At 40.0% G+C, this 21,769-nt stretch overlaps 2 protein-coding genes across 2 annotated transcripts; both read left to right on the top strand.

The window, feature by feature from the left end:
- Positions 1-4,391: 4,391 nt before the first annotated feature.
- Positions 4,392-10,414, top strand: LOC130251323 (sulfotransferase 6B1-like). The gene is made up of 7 exons (XM_056487872.1): positions 4,392-4,734; positions 5,352-5,491; positions 6,154-6,243; positions 6,885-7,011; positions 7,787-7,881; positions 8,391-8,547; positions 9,487-10,414. Exons 1-7 carry the CDS (start codon positions 4,533-4,535, stop codon positions 9,615-9,617), a joined length of 942 nt encoding a protein of 313 aa, XP_056343847.1. The 5' UTR covers positions 4,392-4,532; the 3' UTR covers positions 9,618-10,414.
- Positions 10,415-14,308: 3,894 nt separating this feature from the next.
- LOC130251327 (sulfotransferase 6B1-like) lies at positions 14,309-20,803 on the top strand. The gene is made up of 6 exons (XM_056487875.1): positions 14,309-14,575; positions 16,772-16,911; positions 18,979-19,105; positions 19,534-19,628; positions 20,054-20,210; positions 20,456-20,803. Exons 1-6 carry the CDS (start codon positions 14,437-14,439, stop codon positions 20,584-20,586), a joined length of 789 nt encoding a protein of 262 aa, XP_056343850.1. The 5' UTR covers positions 14,309-14,436; the 3' UTR covers positions 20,587-20,803.
- Positions 20,804-21,769: the final 966 nt, after the last annotated feature.

Genomic DNA, 21,769 nt, shown 5'->3' with positions numbered 1-21,769 from the left:
CTTTTTAGCTATTTTTGAATGATTTTATGGTCTTAATATCATATGGATTTTGATATGATATCATATGATATTTGAAGAAAACTACATGTGTTCGATAATTCAAGTGGAAAAAAACCCAGTTTAAATAATGTCTTCAGAAAAGGAATTAAATTATTTTCTTTTCCTGAACATACTTTATTTTCACCTTATGCTTAAGACCCAAGCTACAAGAATACACCCACTGATGTCTCATGTGCTCTATCAGGCAATTTGCATTGATAATCCTAATTTGTTCATTCAAATCCATACACTTAAAATTTCTTTTTAATTTTGCAAAGAATGTGAGAGGACAAATTATTTTATTGCATCTGGATGACCTGTTTAAAATGCCTCTTTGATCAGCTTAATCCAGCATATTTAACATTTGCATTTTATATTCAGCCTCACTTGTATTCCACTTACATTCATTTATTACTCATCATTCATTACACTTTGAATGATATAATTACTTCTGTACTGAATGCTCCAGAGCTTTGATTATTTGAGAGGCATAGACCAGAATGGGTTTTATGACAGGTTTGAAGGTAACAGGACATTAGTGCATTAGCAAGAATCAGAAAGTTTTCCATAATGTCAGTGAGTGTTTGATGACATTCTTCTTTGCATCTTCCTTCCCTTCCTATTTTAATGTTGAGCAGTATAGATACACAATGAGGAAACAGATGTTTTCTTGAGGTCACAGGCTTGGCTCCTCACATTTATTTATGAAGTTCTAGCCAGAGACTTCCAACTTTTAAAATCAATTTTATCAATATAGTTGGGAAAGATCAGATAAAAACAAGCAAGCAAGGAAATAAATTTATTTTGATGTGTCAGGGTTAAACCCCAGCCAACAACTAAGTACCATGCATCTTCTCACTCAGTTCCTTACTCTCCACTTCCACTGGAGGCATGGGGAGGAGAATCAGATAGAGGTTAAATCTGTGCATTTAGATAAAAGCAAAGTAATAATTGAAAAAAAAATAATGAAAACAAAATAATATTCAAAATAGCTAATAATTAGTATGAAAAGAAAAAGAGAACAAATCCCAAGAGAAACAAGAGCTGCACAAAATGATTTCTCACCACCCACTAACCAATTCCCATTCCATCCCTGAGCAGTGATCAGCCCCTCCTGGCCAACTCCCCCCAGTTCATTTACTGAGCATGAACTCTCTGGGGTATGGAATATCCCTTTGGCCAGTTTGGGTCAGCTGTCCTGGCTGTGCTTCCTCCCAGCTCTTTGTGCACCTGCTGGCTGGCAGAGCGTGGGAAACTGAAAAGTCCTAAAGTCAGGGTAAGCACTGCTGAGCTACAACTAAAACATCCGTGTGTTATCAACCTTTTTCTGATTCTGAATCCAAAACACAACACTCTACCAGCTACTGGGAAGAAAACTAACTCTGTAATCACTGAGACCAGATGATGGTTTGGGGAGTTTGTTACCATACATCCCACATCTTTAGGTGAGTATAAGATTATTTATCCAGCATGTGTGTCATGACATTCTCTGTATTTACTGGCTTGGTCTTTCATATTATCTTGTTCAGTATTAAGAGGAGGGAGAGGGTAGTTAGCCACTGCAAATTTGGCAACCAACCAATACATAAATAGAGATGATGAAAGCTGTGGAAAATTGCTTATTTCCTACCTTGTTCCAGAGAGGAGATTACAAGAATGGAAACTCTGAAGAGGCAGCAAAGCTGAGATCAGGAAAAAAAAGCTTTTGAGAGGAATGTTTAGAAGAAACGTGGGAAATTTTGGGTAGAAGATGGAGCATAGTTTGCTTCTGTATACAATATATAGTAGACTAATAACTTGAGACATCCCATCACCCTGGGCTATCTTTGAGGGCTTTGATTCTTCTCTGATCAGATACACACTACATTATTCAAAGGGGAAAATACCACATATGACATTTCCATAATAGAGCAAATTCTACTTTATGCCCTGCTTTTCATGGGCTCATTCTCAAAAGCTCAGGGGAATGTTCCTACCCCTGCAGGCTTCTCTCTCTTTTTTTTTTTTTTTTTCTTTTGGTTTGGTTTTGGTTTGGTTTTTGTTGCAGATGAATGATCAGGGGATCTTTAAGGTACCTTCTTGGATGGATCAATCTCAATGGAACTATCTAAAGACTGAATAGGTTATTTTAGAAGACTAATTTATGGAAGCCCTCATAGATGCAGATCATAGAAATAATTTTAAAACATACCTCTACTTATTTAGCACTTGGGAACTCGTATTTTGAGGCTTCCATCTTTTGAGGTTGTTTCATTTAACAGGGAATGGATCAACATAAGCAGATCAGTCCACTGTGTAAGGGCCAGCTGGCTCTGTCCTGTAACTATCACAGAAATGTCACCAGCTCCTTCTGCAAAGCTCCACAATCAGGAAAGTCCGGGTCTGGAAAGCATGGGAAGTCAGAAACCTTCAGGGAAACACTGGTGGCTTGAACAACAAATACCATTAATCTGGAGATAATCAAGTCCTTTAATCTCTTTTTAATCTGTTTTTAAGCCCTGTATTTTTAAAGCTGCTTCTTAGAAATTTAAATCAAGCAATGTTTTTTTGTCAGTCTCTGGGTTCACTATTTAGCAGGATCAGAGGGTCTTGTGTCACATGGATGGGGCTGGGTACACTCCTCCCATCTTCCAGATCAGGTGTCAGGGCAGATGGGTGTATCAAAGGCTCACATTGCTAAATCTTGATCCTGCTTCTCTTTTTTGTCAAGAAATTTAGCTCCCCACAAAATCCTCCTGGTGATTTATATCTTCTAATTGTTTTTTTTCTCCACTAATACAGGGTTTGGCTTTTTCTTCCTGACTCGTAAGGATAAAACATGCTTCCCCGTAATAATTGGCCTGACTGCCCTTTCCTGCAAAAATACACTGGAAATCCTCTGGAAGTTTCTTTGGAATATTTTTTTTTTTTAATTTTGAAAACCCTACTCCAACACTAGGCTGTTTCATGAAATATAGTAAAAGTTTACAGGCCATTTTCCCTCTTCTTCCACACTTAGGGAGGACTGTCCCAACTAATTTTTTTGCCAGCACGTAAAAATACCAATCAAACACATTTTCTTATCTTCAGTCCATGGAAGCTTAATGCCAATGGAAGGTAAGGAAGAAAAATTAAGTAAGCTGATTTTTGTTTTGCTAGGGTGGCAAGTTTGATATCAAGAATCAGCAAAGGTTCTATCACAGGACAGCAGTTTTTAGCTGATGTCAGTGAAATGGTGCAGGTGGTGTTAACAGGCTGCCCTTTGGCACAGATGTCATTCATCACGTGAATCAAGCCATGTGAGATCCACTTCTTTCACTTTATGCCTGTGCATATGTTGTCTTTCTAGGTTGACACAGCTTTACAGAAAGAAGGGAGATTAAGGGAAAAGCAAAAGATTTTGGTGGACTAGAAAAAGTAGATGTAAAAATATAGGGCTGGGTCATCCTATGAGCACTGCATTATGCCTCAGGGACCAGGACTGAATCCCTCAGGGAGAGCAAAAAACAAAAGCCTGTAGGTATGTAAGTGCTGGTCCTCTTCCTTCCAGGGCCCAAAACGCAGCATTCACTAGATAGCAATAAGAAGAGATTGCATATAAATTCCTAGCATAAATTTTGGGGGAGAATTATATTCTCTTTTTTTTTTTGACTCATCCATCCTTTGCCAGAGACTTAAGTATTGAACCTCAAGCCTAAAGCCAGTTCTTTTATTGGAGTCAGTGGAGTCAGCAGCTTGTCATCTGAAGTGCATGATAAACACTAATCACTATAGCTAGGATTATATTATTACCAGCTCCCTAAGGATTGATCAGTTGTTAAATGATTGAGCTCATTAAACAAATGGATAAATGAGTAATTTTTGTGTAAGTGCCAGAAAAACTCTGCAGTGCAGTCTGATGAGTGGCCAAAGAGTGCATGTGCCCCTGTGCCCACCTGGGCTCCAGCTGGAGGGAGCAGTCGGCCACACTCACAGGACTGTCCACAGCTCAGTCTCTAGTGCACTGAACATTTTCTCTCTCAATCCCAACACATTTTATCTGACTTTGGTGAGAATGATGAGTGATATAATAAAGAAAATCCCAGCAGTGAGTACTGGAAAGAGATGAAGTGCCTTGAGGATTTTGATCATGGCATTTAAATTCCAACCTGCAATTTATGTAATTCTACTTTGTTATATTCTGTTCATAAACTCTGTGTTGTAATCACAGACTGTTTGCCATAATGTTTTGAAATTATCTAAGTCATTTATCTTAGAAGGCAATTGCATTTGGCTGCATATCTTGTTTGTCTATATTCCACTTCTATTGATTTCAAAAGTCCATGTTACCTATGACCTTTGACTGGAATGGCCTATTTCATCACATGTTCAGAAAGAGTAAATTATTATTCATAGGATCCAGAGAACAACCCAAATAACAACCCGAGCACCTATTAAAGGGCGATCTGTGAGTTTCTAGTTCTACATAGCATTTCACACTGTGACAGAGTCTGTGTGTGAGAGAGAGAAGAAGAATGGAGAACTCCAGGAAAGCATTTACTGATTTTGTAGATAAAGCAGTAGCAGCTGCCAGCTTACTGAATCGAGATGAACTGATGTTTTCTTACAAGGGAATTCTCTACCCTGTCACAATTTGCAGTCCTGAAGCATTCAAAGCCTTGGAGTCCTTTGAAGCCAGAAGTGATGATGTCATTTTGGCAGCATACCCTAAATCCGGTGAATATATTTTAATTTTTTTTCTTAAACAAAGTTCTGTAATAGTAAGTTGCAATGTTTGTACAAAACATATGTAATGTATACTATATGATACATAATATTTTATATTATGCTAAATAATAGTGTTGAGAATGTTCACAAAATCTTTTAAAGTTGATTTCAATTTCAAAAAGTGCAACAGATTAATTAGTAATATTTCATATGGGAAATTTTCCAAAAGACTGAGAAAAACAACCTGATTTTCTTTTCTCTAGCGCATAAAGATTTTTGTTATCTTTACATTTTAAAGGACAGGTTTATCACCCCTTATATTTGTCACAGTAACATTTATTACATTAATGCAGGTTTCCCTAGTTGACTCTTATTGGTTCTTCCCCCTTGTTAGTTAGTTTACAACATGTAATTTAGTTTATGTGTACTGAACTGTTTAAGTTGAAGAAATATGTCCTTATGAGGATCAAGGGCAGGACCCTGGGAGGTGATTGTTCAGATACTCAGCTGTGATTGTATCACATGAAAGGAGGCCAAGTAATTCACCTGGTGGTACTCCCACCTCTTGACTTCCCTGGTTTCATTCTAGAAGTTTTACAAGAAATTCTGTATTTTTCTGCCTTCAGGCACAAACTGGCTAAGTCAAATCTTAAATGACCTTATAGCCATATCTCAAAAGAAAACACTGACTAAGGAAAGCAGTGGGGATGCTGAAAAACCACAAGAATTCCCTTACCTTGAAGTTGGAGATCCTGAGAAATATGAGGTGGGACCAGGATATGTATGGAAATTATCAAAGTTATGTGTTTCAAATACTGAATATATGATGTATGAACTATTCCATTGTTTGATAAGAACTTTACCACTTTTCTTTGTGGTGGCATCTGGACAAGATTAATCTCATCTGGACTGTCAGATATTGAGGGATAAATGAACACTTCAGTGGGAGTGAGAGGAGCACATATCCATGAGATACATCTGAACTTCAGAAATTTAACATAGCCTCTTTCATATTTAAGAAGAGCTTCATGAAGTGTCAAATTATGAAATATGAGCTTTTGTCTCTTTATTAGTTCTTCTTCCTCATCCCTTCTCTCAGTCCTTCAGATGCTCCAGCTTTCACATATAGTTAATATGGACCCTACCTCTAGATGTGATCCCGTGTCTAACAGAACTGAAGAGTTTTACCACTGAAGAGAACTAACAATGGATTGTCTTTTCCCAATTGTTCATGGGCTTTTGGAGATTAGAGCTACTCAGAGAAGCCCAGCAATATCCCAGGGCAACATTCACCAAAAAATCCCAAAATCCACTTCTGTCGGCAAATAACTGTTGATAAGTTTATCAAGGCAACATTTTAGCATAGGTTAATGAAAAGAATACTTGTATTCACTGAACTGTCCAATTTCCTCTCTCCAATTTTTAAAGAGAATGATGAAATTACCTTCTCCAAGATTTATGGTTACTCATCTCCGTCCTGAGAATCTTCCCACGTCTATCTTCAAAAACAAAGTCAAGGTGGGTGCTTATTTTAATGTATTAAAAGCAAACACTTCAACAGATTTTTTTTTTTAAGCCAATGTAGCACTTCTCTGCCAGTTTTCAGAATCACTCCTAAATGTTTAGCCTGACCATTTCTACGTGACTGTTTATGTATTGTCATCCATATCAGTTAACCCCAGTTTGCTCTTATTGACATCTTTGTGATAGTTTTCACAAGATAATTTTAGGGCTTGATCAAATCCTCCAGAGCCAAAATGTATTTCGACATGATTTCCTGTGGGAGGAATTTTATGACATTGTTGCAAGTGTGCATTTTTGCAATGTGTCACAGTTCAGGGAAAATTTATATTTTAATGAATTTTCCCTGCTATTTCAATGATGATCTATGTTTGTATAACGCATTTATTTAGTTTCTGCATAAATAATTTGGTTAATCAGCAAAAGATAATAATTATAGGGAACCATCTTCTCATGGTACCAAAGAAAATTACTGCACCTTCTGAATTGGGAATTAAATTGCTCCTTCTGCAAGTAGCACACAAGGTATTAGAAATCCCAATCTGCAGTTATAAAATATATTATTATTATTATTTCTTTTTTAATGCTATAGTCTGCCATGTCTTTCTCTATAAATAATTATTTTAATTTTTTTCTAGATATTGTTACTGGTTCGTAATCCCAAAGATGTAGCAACATCTTTTTTCCATTTTTGTAATGGCATAGCTACTCTTCCCTCCTATGAGACTTGGGATGATTTCTTCACAGATTTCATGTCAAAGAAAGGTACCATATATTTTTCTGTCCTTGTCAATTATCCAATGCTTTGTCTTTGTCTAAAAACTCTTGTACTTTGGTAAATCAGCTTCACTACGATTTTTTCATTTACAGCACAAAAGCAGAGATTAAAGACAGAGAATTAAAAATCTGAACTGAAGTTTACCCTATATGTCTTACTGCTTGAGGATAAATATTTGTCAAAACTGTACTTCCATGGACTTCTTTAACTTGTACAAACTGCTGTTTTTCCTAGAAGAAGCAGTTCCACCTTATCTCTGTCTTGTGTCCTCTTTACCCCCAATGTCCCATGTCCATTATTTTGTGTCCACGGAGATTTATAATCACCTCTATGCCAAATGGAATAAAAGGAATTATTTGGACCAAGTCTAATGCATTAAAGAGTGAACTAACTCTAATGCATTAAAGAGAGAAAAAGTAATAGCACTAGTTTAAAGTTATGAGTTTGGTGTAGCACATGGTCAGCAGAAGGGAGGGTTCAATAAGGTTTTAGACTGGATTATGGAAGTCTTACAAGATGGTCTGCAAGATGACAGCTTTCTGGTGGTCTCACAATTGTATTGAAATACTAACAAGTTTTATTTTTCTGACTTGCAAGTGGTATCATATGCCTGAGCCTGGAGCAAAACCAATAAATCCCACAGAAGGGTGTAAACTCTGCTGTGGACATGATTAATAAAGCTTTTAGCTGAGACAGCTTAATGTGTAAGATTTGTAGTATCTTAATTTAAGCTTCATCTTAGGATCCTTTTGTTTTATTTAGCGGCCTGGGGATGCTATTTTGAATATCTTTCTGAATGGAATAAATACATTGACAAAGAAAATATTATGACAATAACTTATGAAGAGCTAAAAGAGGTAAGGTTACCAATAATTACAAATACTTTACACTGCAAAGGACATTTTTTCCTGAACCAATTCACTGTTATGTGCATGCAGGGTATCCAAAGTGTTTACGATAGATTCTTCTTTTATGGGAGGAAAAGGTGAAACTCAAACTTAATAAGCTTTTTAAATTTTCCTTGTAAAAAGGATTCTTGCTTTTTATTTTTCTGCGATATAAGCCCAAATAATTGTAAATCAAAATCTCCAGCAAATTTTTTTGGGAGGAGCTTTTATGTCTTCAGCAGTGTAGATTCTGCTCATTTTAAATCTTATATAATATTTTGTGTTGTACTGGAAGGCAGCTCTCTTCTCCTCCAAAATAATTTTGGAGATGAGAAACATTTGGAGATGAGGACCATTCTAGTCCTAGTGAACTCTATAAATATCCTATGTATGCAGCCAGCAGACATACAGGGAAGTGTAACCACCTTGGAAAGCAGTGTAATTTGTTTGAAAGCCATGTGTTACATTCCTTTTTCCAGAATCCTGCCCTGGGTGTGAAAAATATAGCTGCATTTTTCGGAATTACTCTGACTGAGGAAGAACTCCAGCTTGTGGTAGAGAGGAGCAGCTTCCAGTCTATGAAGAAAAACTCAGAGAAGACCCACGGGTCATTTGGCAATGTTTTCTTTCGCAAAGGTAGGAAGCTCCAAGTGGCCCAGAGGTACAAATGTCACACTCTCAAGAACTTGGGCCATGCTTTGGTTCTTTTTCTTGCGCTCATATTGGCATTGCAGGTTAGTATCAAGCAGGTTATCACTGCTTTACTTGAGAACACTCTTCAAGGAGAGCTGGTGGGGAAGACACCCAGCCAGGCTCTCACAGCAGAGCCACTGTTAGAGGCTCACAGATGGCTGGCAGGAAGGAGAAGCTGCTGTGTCTGAATTCCTGTCCACATCTGCACCTGGATCACCAATTGCCCAGCCATTGGAGGCTTATCTGAGCAGGCAGCACAGGGCCAAATTCAACCAGAGTGGTGTGATCACACTTAGGAGTGTATGTGAATCTTCTGAAAATCTGGCCACTGCCAAATGCCTGTTCAGTCTTACACATTAGAAGTAATCCAAGCAAGCAAGAATCCAGGTAGACACAAGAGAGGAAACAAAAGGAACAACTTTTGCAGTGTTGTGTAGGGGACAGGAACATGAGAAGGGTCACATGATTGTCAGAATCTATTTCTGCATTTTACGTTAAAGTAATAACTGGATAAAAACTCAAAATGCTTAAGGAGCAGAAACCCAACTCTGCCTCCTGGCAGATCATTCTTAATCAATTCTTCATGATCTTCCACTTTGCCAGTCATAAGTGACTAGAGGAGAGAGATGTAGGGAAACAGGACTTTAAGCTGCCTTTTTGAACACAGTCACCTAAAGAGCAGTATGTTCTTTTGCATAATAGCAAAAGATTATTCACATGTATGTAACTCCACTGATTTCACAAAACTAGAAAAACGTGTAGAAAAATGTTTCATCTGGAAAATGGATCAACACTATTTAGTGTATAATGAAAAAAAAGACTGATCTAGGGAATAAAATGTACAATTTGTTTGTTTTCAAGAGTTTCTTTGCTTCTTTGTAGGTGGTGTAAGAGACTGGAAGAATATTTTCAGTGAAGATCAGAATGAGAAAATGGACAAAGTGTTTGAAGAACAAGTAGCAGGAACTAAGCTTGGAAAAAAGTTGAAGTATGATGTGTACTGCAAAGCCTGAAAAATAATGAAATGGTGTTAGAGCAAGAACTTTGCAAGGCAGACTCAGATCATCTGAATGCTCTTCACTGGAAAACTAGATCAATGATCCAAGCACTTTAGAATTACAGTAAGAATCATTACAGCAGCCTTTACAGTGACTGTGATGAGCAATGGTTTTCCCTTTTATGGTGAGTTCTATGGCTACACCCATTTGCTGAAGATGTCAACTAATCCTATTCACAAAAACTCGACAGCCCTATTGCAGCTGTGATCTGGAATGAAATATCTCTTTTGTTTCTAACCAAGTTCCACCTTTCTAGACTATTTATAATCATTTGCTATGCAATTAATTTTTTATTCAGAAATGTTTCAAATAAAGCAACACCTTCATAGATAATATAACTAACCTAATGACAAAGAAGATCTTCCATCAATGCAGCACAAACTAAATCAAAGCTAGAGGGAGGAGAAAAAAGGGGAATAGGGATCAACATTCTTAAGGCTTTTCATTTTCTGATTGCAAAATATCAAGTTGGATTTCAGATTATGGTCTGATGTTTACAGGCAAGATTCCCTCAGAGACACTGCTTTTTATAGGATCACAGAACAGCCCAGGTTGGAAGAGACCTTGAAAAATTCATCTGGTCCTTTCATGAAAAAGGGAGGCTGGATGAGATTCTATCTAGATATCATATCTTGAAAACCTCCAGTGATGAGGATTCTACCATGTTCCTGGAGGCAATTTCCCATCAAATCATTGCTCTTGCTGTAAAAAATGTACTTAATGTACCAAGATTAAATGTACCTGTTCATGTACCTGTTGCGACTTGAACGCCCTATTTCTTCTCCATGTGGTGTCTCATGAACAGGAAGCCTTTAATCTTTTTGTAGCTGCCTTTAAGTACTGGAAGCTGTGATGATGTTGTCCCTGAACCTCCTCAACTTTGTGGTCCTCCCTTGGAACCCCTCTGGTTTGTCTTTCTTGCAAATGCCTCTGTTGAGACAGTGGGATTGTCAAGAGTGATGGTGCCAGCCATTGTTATAGCCAGCTCTCTTGTACTGCCATTGGCATTTGCCTCTCTAGACACAGTACTTCGGACTTATCATGGACCTGTTCTGGAAAAAAACAGGCAAAGAAGTTTCTGTAAGTACAGATGAATTGAAAACAGGAAAAACCCCACACAATTTATAGATCCATCACCTAAACAGATAAGACGTAAAAAAAAAGAAAATACACTTGGAAGAATTAAATATTTGAAGACTTTTTGTCTCATTCTTCTGAAGCTGGTTGGTTCTGCCTGGACATAAATGGACATGCAGAGTTTTTAAAGAAATAGGAATGCTAGGACTAATGCTTAGAATATATAGAAAAAATGAATGGATTCAAGAGCAGGGCAGTAGAAAGCCATCTTTGAACAATTACAAGTTATCTGTAAGCAGCCAGAAAGGCACCAGATTTCTGAAAGAAACATACATAAGAGCAGTGTCTAAAAACTTGAGGAAATAGAATCAAAGTAGAACAGCCACCTTAACTTGATACATAGAAATGTAGTAGGAAAAATGAGAAAAGCAACCACCATGGAACATTTTGAAGATAATGAAACAGTAAATATAAATCATGCTAAAGAAGTTTGTGATCCTCCTTAAGATAACTTACCTTTTGAATAAGGCACTGACAGAAAATACAAGAGCTGACAGCATCAGGAAAGGACTGAAATTATGTGATTTAAGAGACAAATTTATGTGGAGACGAGATTGTACAAATGTGATTATAGAACTGAAAGTACTGAAAGTAGACTTAGGTTCATAGAAATTCATGCAACAGCAATAAAAGGCATTCAGAAACACTGTCAGCAGCAGCAGTACCTTCAGGAATATTTACTTGTTTACATGGATATTATGAACTTGGTTGCAATAGTATGTTTATGGTCACACTGTATATACTGGTTTACAGCAAAATTGGGAGGGCAATTAAAACAATATCCTTTAGTAGTGGATCCTAGTCATATTCAATATTGTTTTTAATACTGGTGGACAGGCTAATATAATATGCAATATCATAAATGACTGACTTTTAAGTCTGAGAATCAGAATAGAGGAATGAAAGTACTGGTAAAATGGCAAAACAATTTGAAACATAACAAATTGAGATTAGGGAACACAAAGTTTAGTAAAGATAAGTGCAAAACTCTATATTTAGAAAAAGGAAGCCAAAGGAACATGTACTTAGGTGGGGTAAATCAGTCAGGCAGCAGTTGGCATAAAAACACCTGAGGAATCACACTCAGCAAGGACTAACATGATGACAGTGCTAGAAAAAAAAAGGCTCAGATCTTATTCTGGTCTTGCTGATCTGATTGAAAACCAAAACCATGACCTGTTTTTGCAGTTTTATCCTCTTCTGTGTCATACCAAGGTTTGAATTCAGTTCTTTATGTCCTTAACAATCTCACTCTGAAGGACAGAGCTATTCAGAGCAGAAACTCCACATGTGCTTTTGCTCCATTGGGCCCTTGCATTCAGTGGGATAAGGAGGTGGAATAAAGGAGGCAAGATGCCATCGCAAAAAATAAATGTAGGCAAGGAAACTTGATGGATTAGTAACATTTTGAGAGTGAAAAGTAAGCAGAGATGAAAAGAGTGAGTGTGAGAATCAGTTGAGAAAAACTTGTGAATCTTTTTCGAACATAAGACATAATTGACTGACATGATAGTAGTGCTCTCATAATTATTACTTCTTACCAATTGTCAAAAAGAAAAAACCAAAAAAAGAAAGTATCTTTCTTTTTTATCTAGTCTATTTTGTTGCCTATGATGCCTTAAAGGATAGATTTCTGCTGAAAAGTATGTTTATATTGTATTTTTGTCTGTTTGCTTTAAAGAGAATGAACAAACCAGAAATATTATATTAACCCATCTTCCACTTCATGTCCTTTTCCAAATCCATTTCCAAAGCAAAGTTAGGATGAGTCTTCTGTTAACATGCATCTTCTCTTTATGGTCTCCTGCAAATGCTCCTGATTACAGCATTTCCATCCAAGGCAGATTTTCCTGACTGAACAACTCAGAGTTTTCCCTGGGGACCACAGGAGCTGTTCCACATTCATTGACCTGCATGCCCCAAGACACTTCAGCTGCTGGACAAACACTGTTGGGATTGGGACGTGGATTGCTGGCATACTCAGGATCCCTGGTTTCCCTGACTGTCTCTAGACAGACAGAGCTGCTCTGACCCCCCACATCTGCAGCTCCTGAGAAGACTGATACATGGCTGTGACAGCACTGAAAACCCTGCTCACGAGCAGAGAGCAGAGTCTAAGGGTTAAAGAACCTGGAAGCACCTATGTCCCCAGTGGATCTGATTAGAGGCTGCTAAATTTCATACTGAGGTATTCCAGTGATCTGACTGACTCAGAATTCAGGCAGCTGGCTCCAAAGAAAATTGCTCAGGCAGCTGGCCCGAGGAAAAAAATATTAATTTCTTCATGCCCTTACTCTTTAGTACTGGAAAACAAGATGAAATTTTCCTTTGCCATTCAGAATTAACACATGGACAAAAAGCTGAAAACAGTAATTAAAAAAAGCTTACAGAAAGCATAGTATATGGACAGTGTCTTCAACTTTTAAGAGTAAAATAGCACTCATACAGAAAATATTTCCAGTAAAATGGTCTATTTTCTGCATTTTGGGAGACCAGAAAAATAATTTTAAGTTATTCTTTGTATGTAATTTTAAGCAATCTTCCAAGTCTTACAGTTACGATTTTGATTTTATATTTTCTCATGTTTAATTAATCCTGTGTATTATTTGGTTTATTGGGGGTTTAACACCCGTTCATGAAGAACGAGACAAGGATGTGAAACAAGGGATTTGATATATCGAGTAGTGAACAAGACCCATACCGTATTCAAAGGATGAAAGAGAGTGCAAGGACCCTTCACAGGATAATTCACCTTCCTGTATTGCCTATCTCTGTTGGGATGACCACTGAAGATACCCATTTCACCATCTCAGCACTCCTTATCCTTTAAAAATGTATCACCCGGAAAAAAAAAATAACAACCCCAAAAGGAACAATTTCACCCAAAGATTAAGTTATGGACATGAGGAGAGAGAAATGAAAGTTAAGTAGTACCAGCAGAATTTAATTTACACTAATGCAGAACCTAAGTATTGAAACTTCACATGCAAGCGACCCTCCTGTAGGGTTTGATGACATAAAATACTCATATGTGAGTATTTCATCATGGTAAGTCTGGTTTAAGTGATACCTGTCCTTAGCTCTGGACATTGCCTTACAATGACTGGATGCAGGACAGAGCCATTACTTGTAAGGACCTGTATCCTGGGATGTGTATCCATTAGTGGAGTCCTTAGCAAGCCAGGTTGAGATCCACTGTTCAGGTGTCTACTACATACAAGCTCCTTGTCCAGTCGGCAAATTGCACTGCATTAGTCACCAGTTATACATATTTCAGGAAATATCCTTTACAGGTCTTTCTTTGGTTTAATTTAACATTTTTAATCTTATTAGTTGTTGCCTCAATAGTTCCTGTTCCTAGCATCAGTGGCAGCAAAGGCCATATGTCACTACTGTCAGGCCCTGTGGAGTTCTGTAAAGTCAAAAAGGATTAACAGAGTACAGAGTTAATCAGTGACTTGCACCTTGATCCTTGATTGAACACCCTGTCCTATTTACTCATGTGTTGCATAGACCTTTCCTGTATTGTGTAAAGACAGGATCTCTTTGGGAAGATTTACACAGGGATACAAACGTGACCAGAAACAGTGAAAGAATAATTGAAATAGTGGACAAAACTTTTTTGGAGGGTGAAAAGATGGCTCCAGAAGACATGATGTTTTCCTACAGAGGTATTTCATACCCATCTACAATTACCAGTCCAGAGACTTTGGAAGCTCTGAAATCCTTTGAAGCCAGGGATGATGATGTGATTCTAGTAGGTTATCCTAAAACAGGTAAGTGTTTTCTTGATCAGTAGTCAAGTACACAGTGCTACAATCCAGAAGTTGATTATTATTGCCACCACTTAACTGACAAGTAATTCCTGAGAAAAGCTGATAATGATTTCAAATAATCACAAATTTAAGTTGTAAGGCATATCAATATAGTTCAAATAATACAACCCCCTGCTCAAAGCAGGGGAAAGACCTAACCTCCAAAGTTAGGTTTGGTTGCTCAAGGCCTTGTCCAGAAGGATTTCAAAACTTTTGAGGATGGAGGTTCACCACCCACTAAAATCTTTTGCAGTGTTTTCCTACAATAGTGGTTTGTTGGGGGTTGGGTTTTTCTTTGTTTATTTTTACATCAGTGCAGTCAGGCATTCCCTTGTTGTGTTCATTATTACCTCCAGTAGTGCCAGACTGCAGTAAGAGTCTCCCATGCCTTTTTGCTTCTCTCTCCAGCCCAAGTAAACCAAGCCTTTCTATGCCTTTCATTTGCTCCAGCTCCCATACTTTCATGGAAATTCAGCAGGATTCTCCAGATTCTCAAAATCATTTGTGCTTCAGTCTAGGAACTGCACACAGTATTCAAATGGTAAATACACCAGTGCCAGCTAAAGCAGGATAATCGCATCCCTTGATATTTTGATCAAACTTGCTAATAAAAGAAAGTATGCTGTTACCTTGCTCTCTGCAAGAGCAATAGGGAATATATCCTGCTAATGAGAGCAGAACTGCTGTTTCCGTATTTTTACTGCATTGCAGGTGATTCTCTTGTATATAAATGGAGGCAAAGGCATGAATGCCACAAGGATTTTTTACATATTTTCTCTGTCTTCCACTGTGGGCATTTCAGACTCTTTAAGTTTTTTTTTTCCTATTGACATTACAGAAATATCTTCATATGTAATTTACAGAAAAAGAGGAAGTTGATCACATAATCTTTGTGTGCAGCCTCTAGAGCTGTACATAAGCAGAAATGGTTTATAGGTGGGAGGATCCACCTAAACACTACAGGAGGTGTTAGCTGAAAACTGAGATTTGGCTGTGTAGAGGCCAAGATAACAAAGATGGTGTCAGGAGTGTGATGGTCTGGTGGCTTGGTTGATGACCCTTCTTCTGCCAGTTACAGAAGCCTAGCTGGGAATTGTGAATGAGGTCAAACTGTGTCAATAATGAAGACACCATAAACTGAAGATGGCTGGGAAGAGGGAACAGAGTATTCCCAAAGACAGAAGGAAAGGAAAGCAGAAACAGCCAAGAGGTGACTCAGTTGGCCCACTGCTGGGAGCCACACAGCTCTTGAGTAATTTCCACAGGGAGCAAAGTGACATAACCAAAAAGTACCAGAGCTGAAAAGAGCAATAGAGGTCTGCTTCTACTGAGGGATGTGATGTGATTCTGAAGCAAGCAGGGTAACTCTTCACAGTACCTGCTTAACAGCTCCACCCTGTTGACCTTAGGCATGTCCTTGATTATTAACCAGGGCCATGACTCAATCTCAGCTGGCAACTCACAACTCAACTCAGTGGTCCCACAGGACCATCCACTCTTTCACCCACAACAGGATGGGGGAGGGAAACAGAGTGAGAGGAGTCATGGTTTGAAATAAAGACAGTTAAATAGGTACAGCAAGGGCTATGTGTGCAAGCAAAGCAAAGTAAGGAATTCATTCTATCCTATCAACAGTCAAACGTTCAGCCGCCTCCAGGGCTCCATCACCCATGACAGTGACATGGTAAGACAAGTGCCATAACTCTCAGCATCTTTCTCTCCTTCTTCTTCCCTCAAATTTTATTGCTGAGCATGACTCCATATGGAATAGAATACTCTTGGGGTTAGCTGGGGTCAGCTGTCCCATCTATGTCCCCTTTCAATTTCTTGTGCACCTGCAGCCTACTCTCTGGCAGGTCAGTGTGAGAATCAGAGAAGGCCTTGACACTGTGTAATTACTGCCAAGCAATAGCTAAAACATCTCTGTGATCAACATTGTTTTCAGCACAAATTCAACACATAGCTACCCTACCATCTACTATGGGGAGAATGAATTCCATTGCAGCAAAAACCAGCATACACGCTTTTTGAAAGGTTAAGGTACAACATTGACCCAAACTGGTTCACTTGAAACCAATTTGACAGGATACCATCGGCCAGGTTTGCATGAAAATGTGAAGTTGAATGGATATCTTACTCGTGTCTTTATCCTTTCAGGAACCAATTGGCTTGAACAAATGGTGAAGGAGTTGGCAGATGCCAGATATACAGAAGAGGAAATGAAAGAGAGAATAAATGCTGAAAAGAAGCTAGAGACATTTCAGCGTCTAGAACTGGGGGATCCCGGAGTATATGAGGTAAGCAGGAACTGAAAATACTGTCACTGCTCTTCCTGTAGGTGTTAAAAGCTGAAAGATAATGGCTGATCTCAGAGGTAATGGAGAACCTAGGGCCTTAACAGCAGCTGTGGTCTCCACAAGTAGCATGTGCTACTGCCCCTGGTGTCCCAACACAAGGGCCTCAGATGGGAGACGGGGCTGAGAAGGCACAGTGTCCTCCTGCCACACACCCAGTGAGTTTGGTTACTAAGACCTTTTCTTTGGTGTCCTGTTCTTAGGCCTGTGTCATGTGAAATGGTGCTTGGTGGCAGAAGGTGGCAATGCAACACCACCACTGCGTCCCTGTGGGTTTTCCAAGGGATAAGATACTTCTCTGGTCTCACCTTTTGTTGTAACCCACAATTACTGTATAGGCACAACTCACTGAATAAGCTACTTCTGTCTCGTCACATTTCTTCTCACTTTCTTTAAAGAGGATGAAGCAGCTTCCTTCCAGAAGAATTATAGTAACCCATCTGAGAGCTGATTTCCTGCCTCCATCCATTTTCCAAAGCAAGGCTAAGGTGAGCATCACACCACAAAAGCTTTCCATACTAAATTCACTTTCTTCTGTGTGAGGTATCTTTTCTGCATTTTCACCTGAGCTGGTCAATGCACAGCCACATTTCCAAGGTTGAAGAGACAGCTCTGTCTGCCAAGGCTGTGAACAAACATCCTCTTCCAGCAGCAGCTTTGCTGACTATTGGTGGGCTTTATGCTGAGTGTCACTGTCCTTTCAGATGTCCTTCAGAAAGACGCTTCCAGGTCAGTGGCAGAAAACTGAGCGAGGCAAGGAGAAATTCTGCCTGGTTTAACTTGCCTTCAAAACCAGGGTACCTGTGGAAAGCCCACCACAGGCTGGGGATAATCTTAGGAACTACTTCAGAGAGAAGCTAGGGTACATCTAGAGACTGTTTATGGCTCTTTTGTTCAGTAGATCATGAACTCATTTCTCTGGATTGGAACTAGGTCAGAACTGTCTTGAGGGAATGACTAGAAAGCTTATTGTTTTCAGCCTGAAGCTTACATTAACAATTGATCTGCCAAAGCTCTGATTTCTTACTCAAGAAAAGGAATTAGACCAGAATTGTATGGTCTGTTGAATTTTAGTGGACAAGTAAGCTTGCAGACAACACCAAGTTGGGTGGGAGTGTTGATTTGCTGGAGGGTAGGAGGCTCTGCAGAGGGATTTGAACAGATAATGGGCTGAGGCCAATTGTATGAGGTTAAATAAGGTATGTACTGGCTCCTACAAAATGGGGATCACAACAACCCCATGCAGCACTAAAGGCTGGGGGTGGAGTGACTAGGAAGCTGCCCAGTGGAAAAGGACTTGGGGGTACTTGTTTACATTGGTTGAACATGAGCCAGAAATGTGCCTGGGTGGACAAGAAAGCCAGTGGCATCCTGGCCTGGATCAATAATACTGTGGCCAGCAGAACCAGGTCAGTGATTGTCCCCCTGTACTTTGCATTGGTCAGGCCACAACTCAAGGCCTGTGTCCAGTTTCAGACACCTCACTGCAGAAAGGACACTGAGGTGCTGGAGTGAGTCCAGAGAAGGGCAATGGAGCTGGTGAAGGGTTTGGAGCACAAGTCTTAGGAGAAGCAGCTGAGGGAGCTGGGGTTGTTTAGCCTGGAGTAAAGGAGGCTCAGGGAGGACCTTGCCACTCTGTCCAACCACCTGAAGGGAGGTTGTAGCTAGGTGGGGCTTGTTATCTTCTCTGAGTAATAAGTGACAGGACAAAAGGAAATGGTCTCAAGTTGCACTGAGGGAGGTTTAGAGTTGGATATGAGAAAAAATTTCTTCATAGAAAGGGTTGCTGAGCATTAAAACTGGCTGCCAGGGCAGTGTTTGAGTCACTGCTCCTGGAGATATTTTATAAATACGTAGATCTGGTATTTATGGACATGGTTCAGTGATGGACTTGATAGTGCTTGGTTAATGGTTGGACTTGATGGCCTAAATGATTCTGTGATTCAATGACTGTGATGTGCTGAGAAGGTGGCATTTTGGTCAGTCAGATTATGTGTTTTCTTCCTCTAGATCCTTGTGCTGGTTCGGAACCCCAAGGACACGGCTGTCTCCTATTACCACTTCAGCAACAACCTGCCACTTTCGCCGTCCTTCGACTCCTGGGATGAGTTCTTTGCAGACTTCATGAATGGCAAATGTACTTTGGCCTCCATCCTCTGGCACTTCTGCTAACATGAGTGCATACACAGGGCCCTGTGCATGGGAATCCTGCTGTGACATACCTTACCAAGGCACTCCCAGAACAGGCAGACAGGTCCCTGTTATGGCAGAAACAGAGTACCAGAGAATGAGAGCTTTGTCTCTCACTTGGAATTGAGAGATCATGAGAAAGCTTTAGCCTGGCTTTTCCATTCCCACAAGAGATCTTGTGGTTTACCATATTGAGTGGCCAGACTTGGGCCATTCTGCACTGACCTCAGGAGACAGAACAGACAAGTTGAGCTGGTCACCCCTTCCCCATTCTAAAGCCACCCTTAGAAAGCTGTCTGGGCTGACTCCTCTGATTTGGTTAATGGCCTGTATTGGGGAGTACTCTGGACAGTTATGCCTCTTCTTCGTTTGCAGTGGCCTGGGGATCCTACTTTGACCACCTAGCGGAATGGAACAAATACATTGACAACGAGAGGATCATTACAATAAGCTACGAGGAACTCAAAGAGGTGTGGCATTTCACCCAGCTCTTCCTTGATGAGTATGCTGTGCATCCCTCCTGATATCTATGGGTGTGGGAAAGTAGAAACTCTGGGTCTGCCCCTTAGAAGGATGTGCCTTTCTGAGTTACTCATTTATATTTGGGGAAAACCCGAGGAGGTTAGAAGGAGGATAGCCTTGCCTATCTGTGAAAGAAATTTTATCTGGCAGAGGCATGGATTTTGAGAAAGAAGAAAAGGCCTTGAAACTGAGGCTAGCATGTGTAGGTTTCCTGGCCTGAAGGGTTTTCTGTTTGAGAAATTCTCTTGGAATTCTTGGTGACATTGTGGAAGGCAGCTTCCCCTGCTGGGTTTCCCACAGGCAGCTGGCTCCATGCCACGGCCACAGTGTCAAATATTTTGGTTTCACCTCTGTGCTGTGTTCCTTTGGGCAGGACCCGATACTGGGGATGAAAAAGATTGCTTCCTTCTTTGGGTTTTCACTGTGTGAGGAAGATTTTTCCAGAATTGCCAAGAAGACTTCTTTCAAAGCTATGAAAGAGAAATGTGGTGAAACCCATGGAAAGTTTGGGGACGCCCTCTTCAGGAAAGGTAAGTCTGCACATGGAGATCTACCTCCTGAAGGAGAACTCCAGGAGGAGTTTTGAATATGTTACTTTACTTTGCTGTGAACTCATTGAACTGTCTGATCTGTAATACCTTTCCTCTCCCAGACCCCTCAGGGCAATAAATATGATTCTTTCTGCCTTGTATAGTCAATGTCTCTGGCCCACTGCTGCCTAGATACTATTTTCTCTCAGGAGCATCTTCCTTCAGTTTTTGGTACTTGTACACAGGGGTTGTTGGAAACTGGAGAGACGTCTTCTCTGAAGCTCAGAATGAAGAAATGTACCGGAAATTTCAAGATTCTCTAGGAGGAACAAAGATGGCAGCAAAGATAAAATATGATGTATACTGCAAGGCCTGAAAATAAGCTGATGAATAGGATAACAGCAAGTTGTGTTCCAAAGGTGATTCTCCAAAGGTGTATAGTCCCCATTTTTCCTTCCCATGAGAGAAGAGAGAAACCCCTCTGAGAACTACCCAGCATCTCCAAGAATTTGGTGGGTAATTCTCAGGTGTGTCCAGGGTCTAGAACCTGTGCTTTGATTGATGTAACCAAATAAAATGTGTGTATACCTTAAGTGAATGCTTGGCATCCTTTCAGGAGGGAGATGGTGCACAGACATCTTAGCACCAGTCTGGTGACATCCCTGTCTCTGCTCCTTGGCCTGAAATGATGAATGAGGCCCCTCCAGGTCTTGTTGATGAGACAGAGGCATCAACACAGCTTCTCCTCTGGCACAGAGTGGACTTGACATGGATACATAGTGTGGGTGTGAACCCCCAAATGTCTGTTTACAGGTAGAATATGTTAGTCTGGGTTTGGATCCATCATAACTACCATGGTGTTGGCAGGTCAGAAAGGCCTTTGGCACTTTTGTAGACTTCACGCATTGGTATGGCAAAGGGTGGAACTTCTCAAGCTCAAAGAGCCATGAACTCTTAAGTAATGAACAGCTGTATGCTTTCTGGAGTGTTTTGCTCCTGTTGGGCTCTCTGGGAAGGTTGAGTGGCAAGTAGGAAGAACCACAACATTCAAATGCGAGGAATGAAGGAAAGAAGCCCCTTGATGACCATAAGCTAAACTAGCTAAACTATGAGAGTGGCATTTATTTGACAATAAATACACTTACACTACATAGGTATTTTTTCCACACCCTCCTTGCTGATGTCAATGTCCTTGCTATATCTATGCAGAATGTGTTGCATGACCTCTTGCTACAACCTGTGGGAAACCAGAAAAGCCAAGGAGGTGTCTGTCTGGTAAATGGAATTTGGTTCCTTGGAAGAGGGATTCCTCTGCCATATTCGTAGGTAGATTTACCAGCAGGACTCTTAGACTGAACTAAGATTAAATCCTGAGCAATCAGCAATCACAAACATAATTACCACAAATGGGAAATTGTTGATTCCCTGTCAAAGTGCTGACTGTCCCTGCACAGCCCATGGCCCAGGACTCCATGCCAACCCCCACTCCATGCTCCCAGCCCCTGCTCCAGTGATGGCACGGCAGGATCAGCCTTCAGCTCCTCACAGTCTGCCCTGCC

The sequence above is a fragment of the Oenanthe melanoleuca genome, chromosome 3 (assembly GCF_029582105.1).
Source record: "Oenanthe melanoleuca isolate GR-GAL-2019-014 chromosome 3, OMel1.0, whole genome shotgun sequence".
NCBI lineage: Eukaryota > Metazoa > Chordata > Aves > Passeriformes > Muscicapidae > Oenanthe > Oenanthe melanoleuca.
This window is presented reverse-complemented; position numbering and strand designations above follow the sequence as displayed.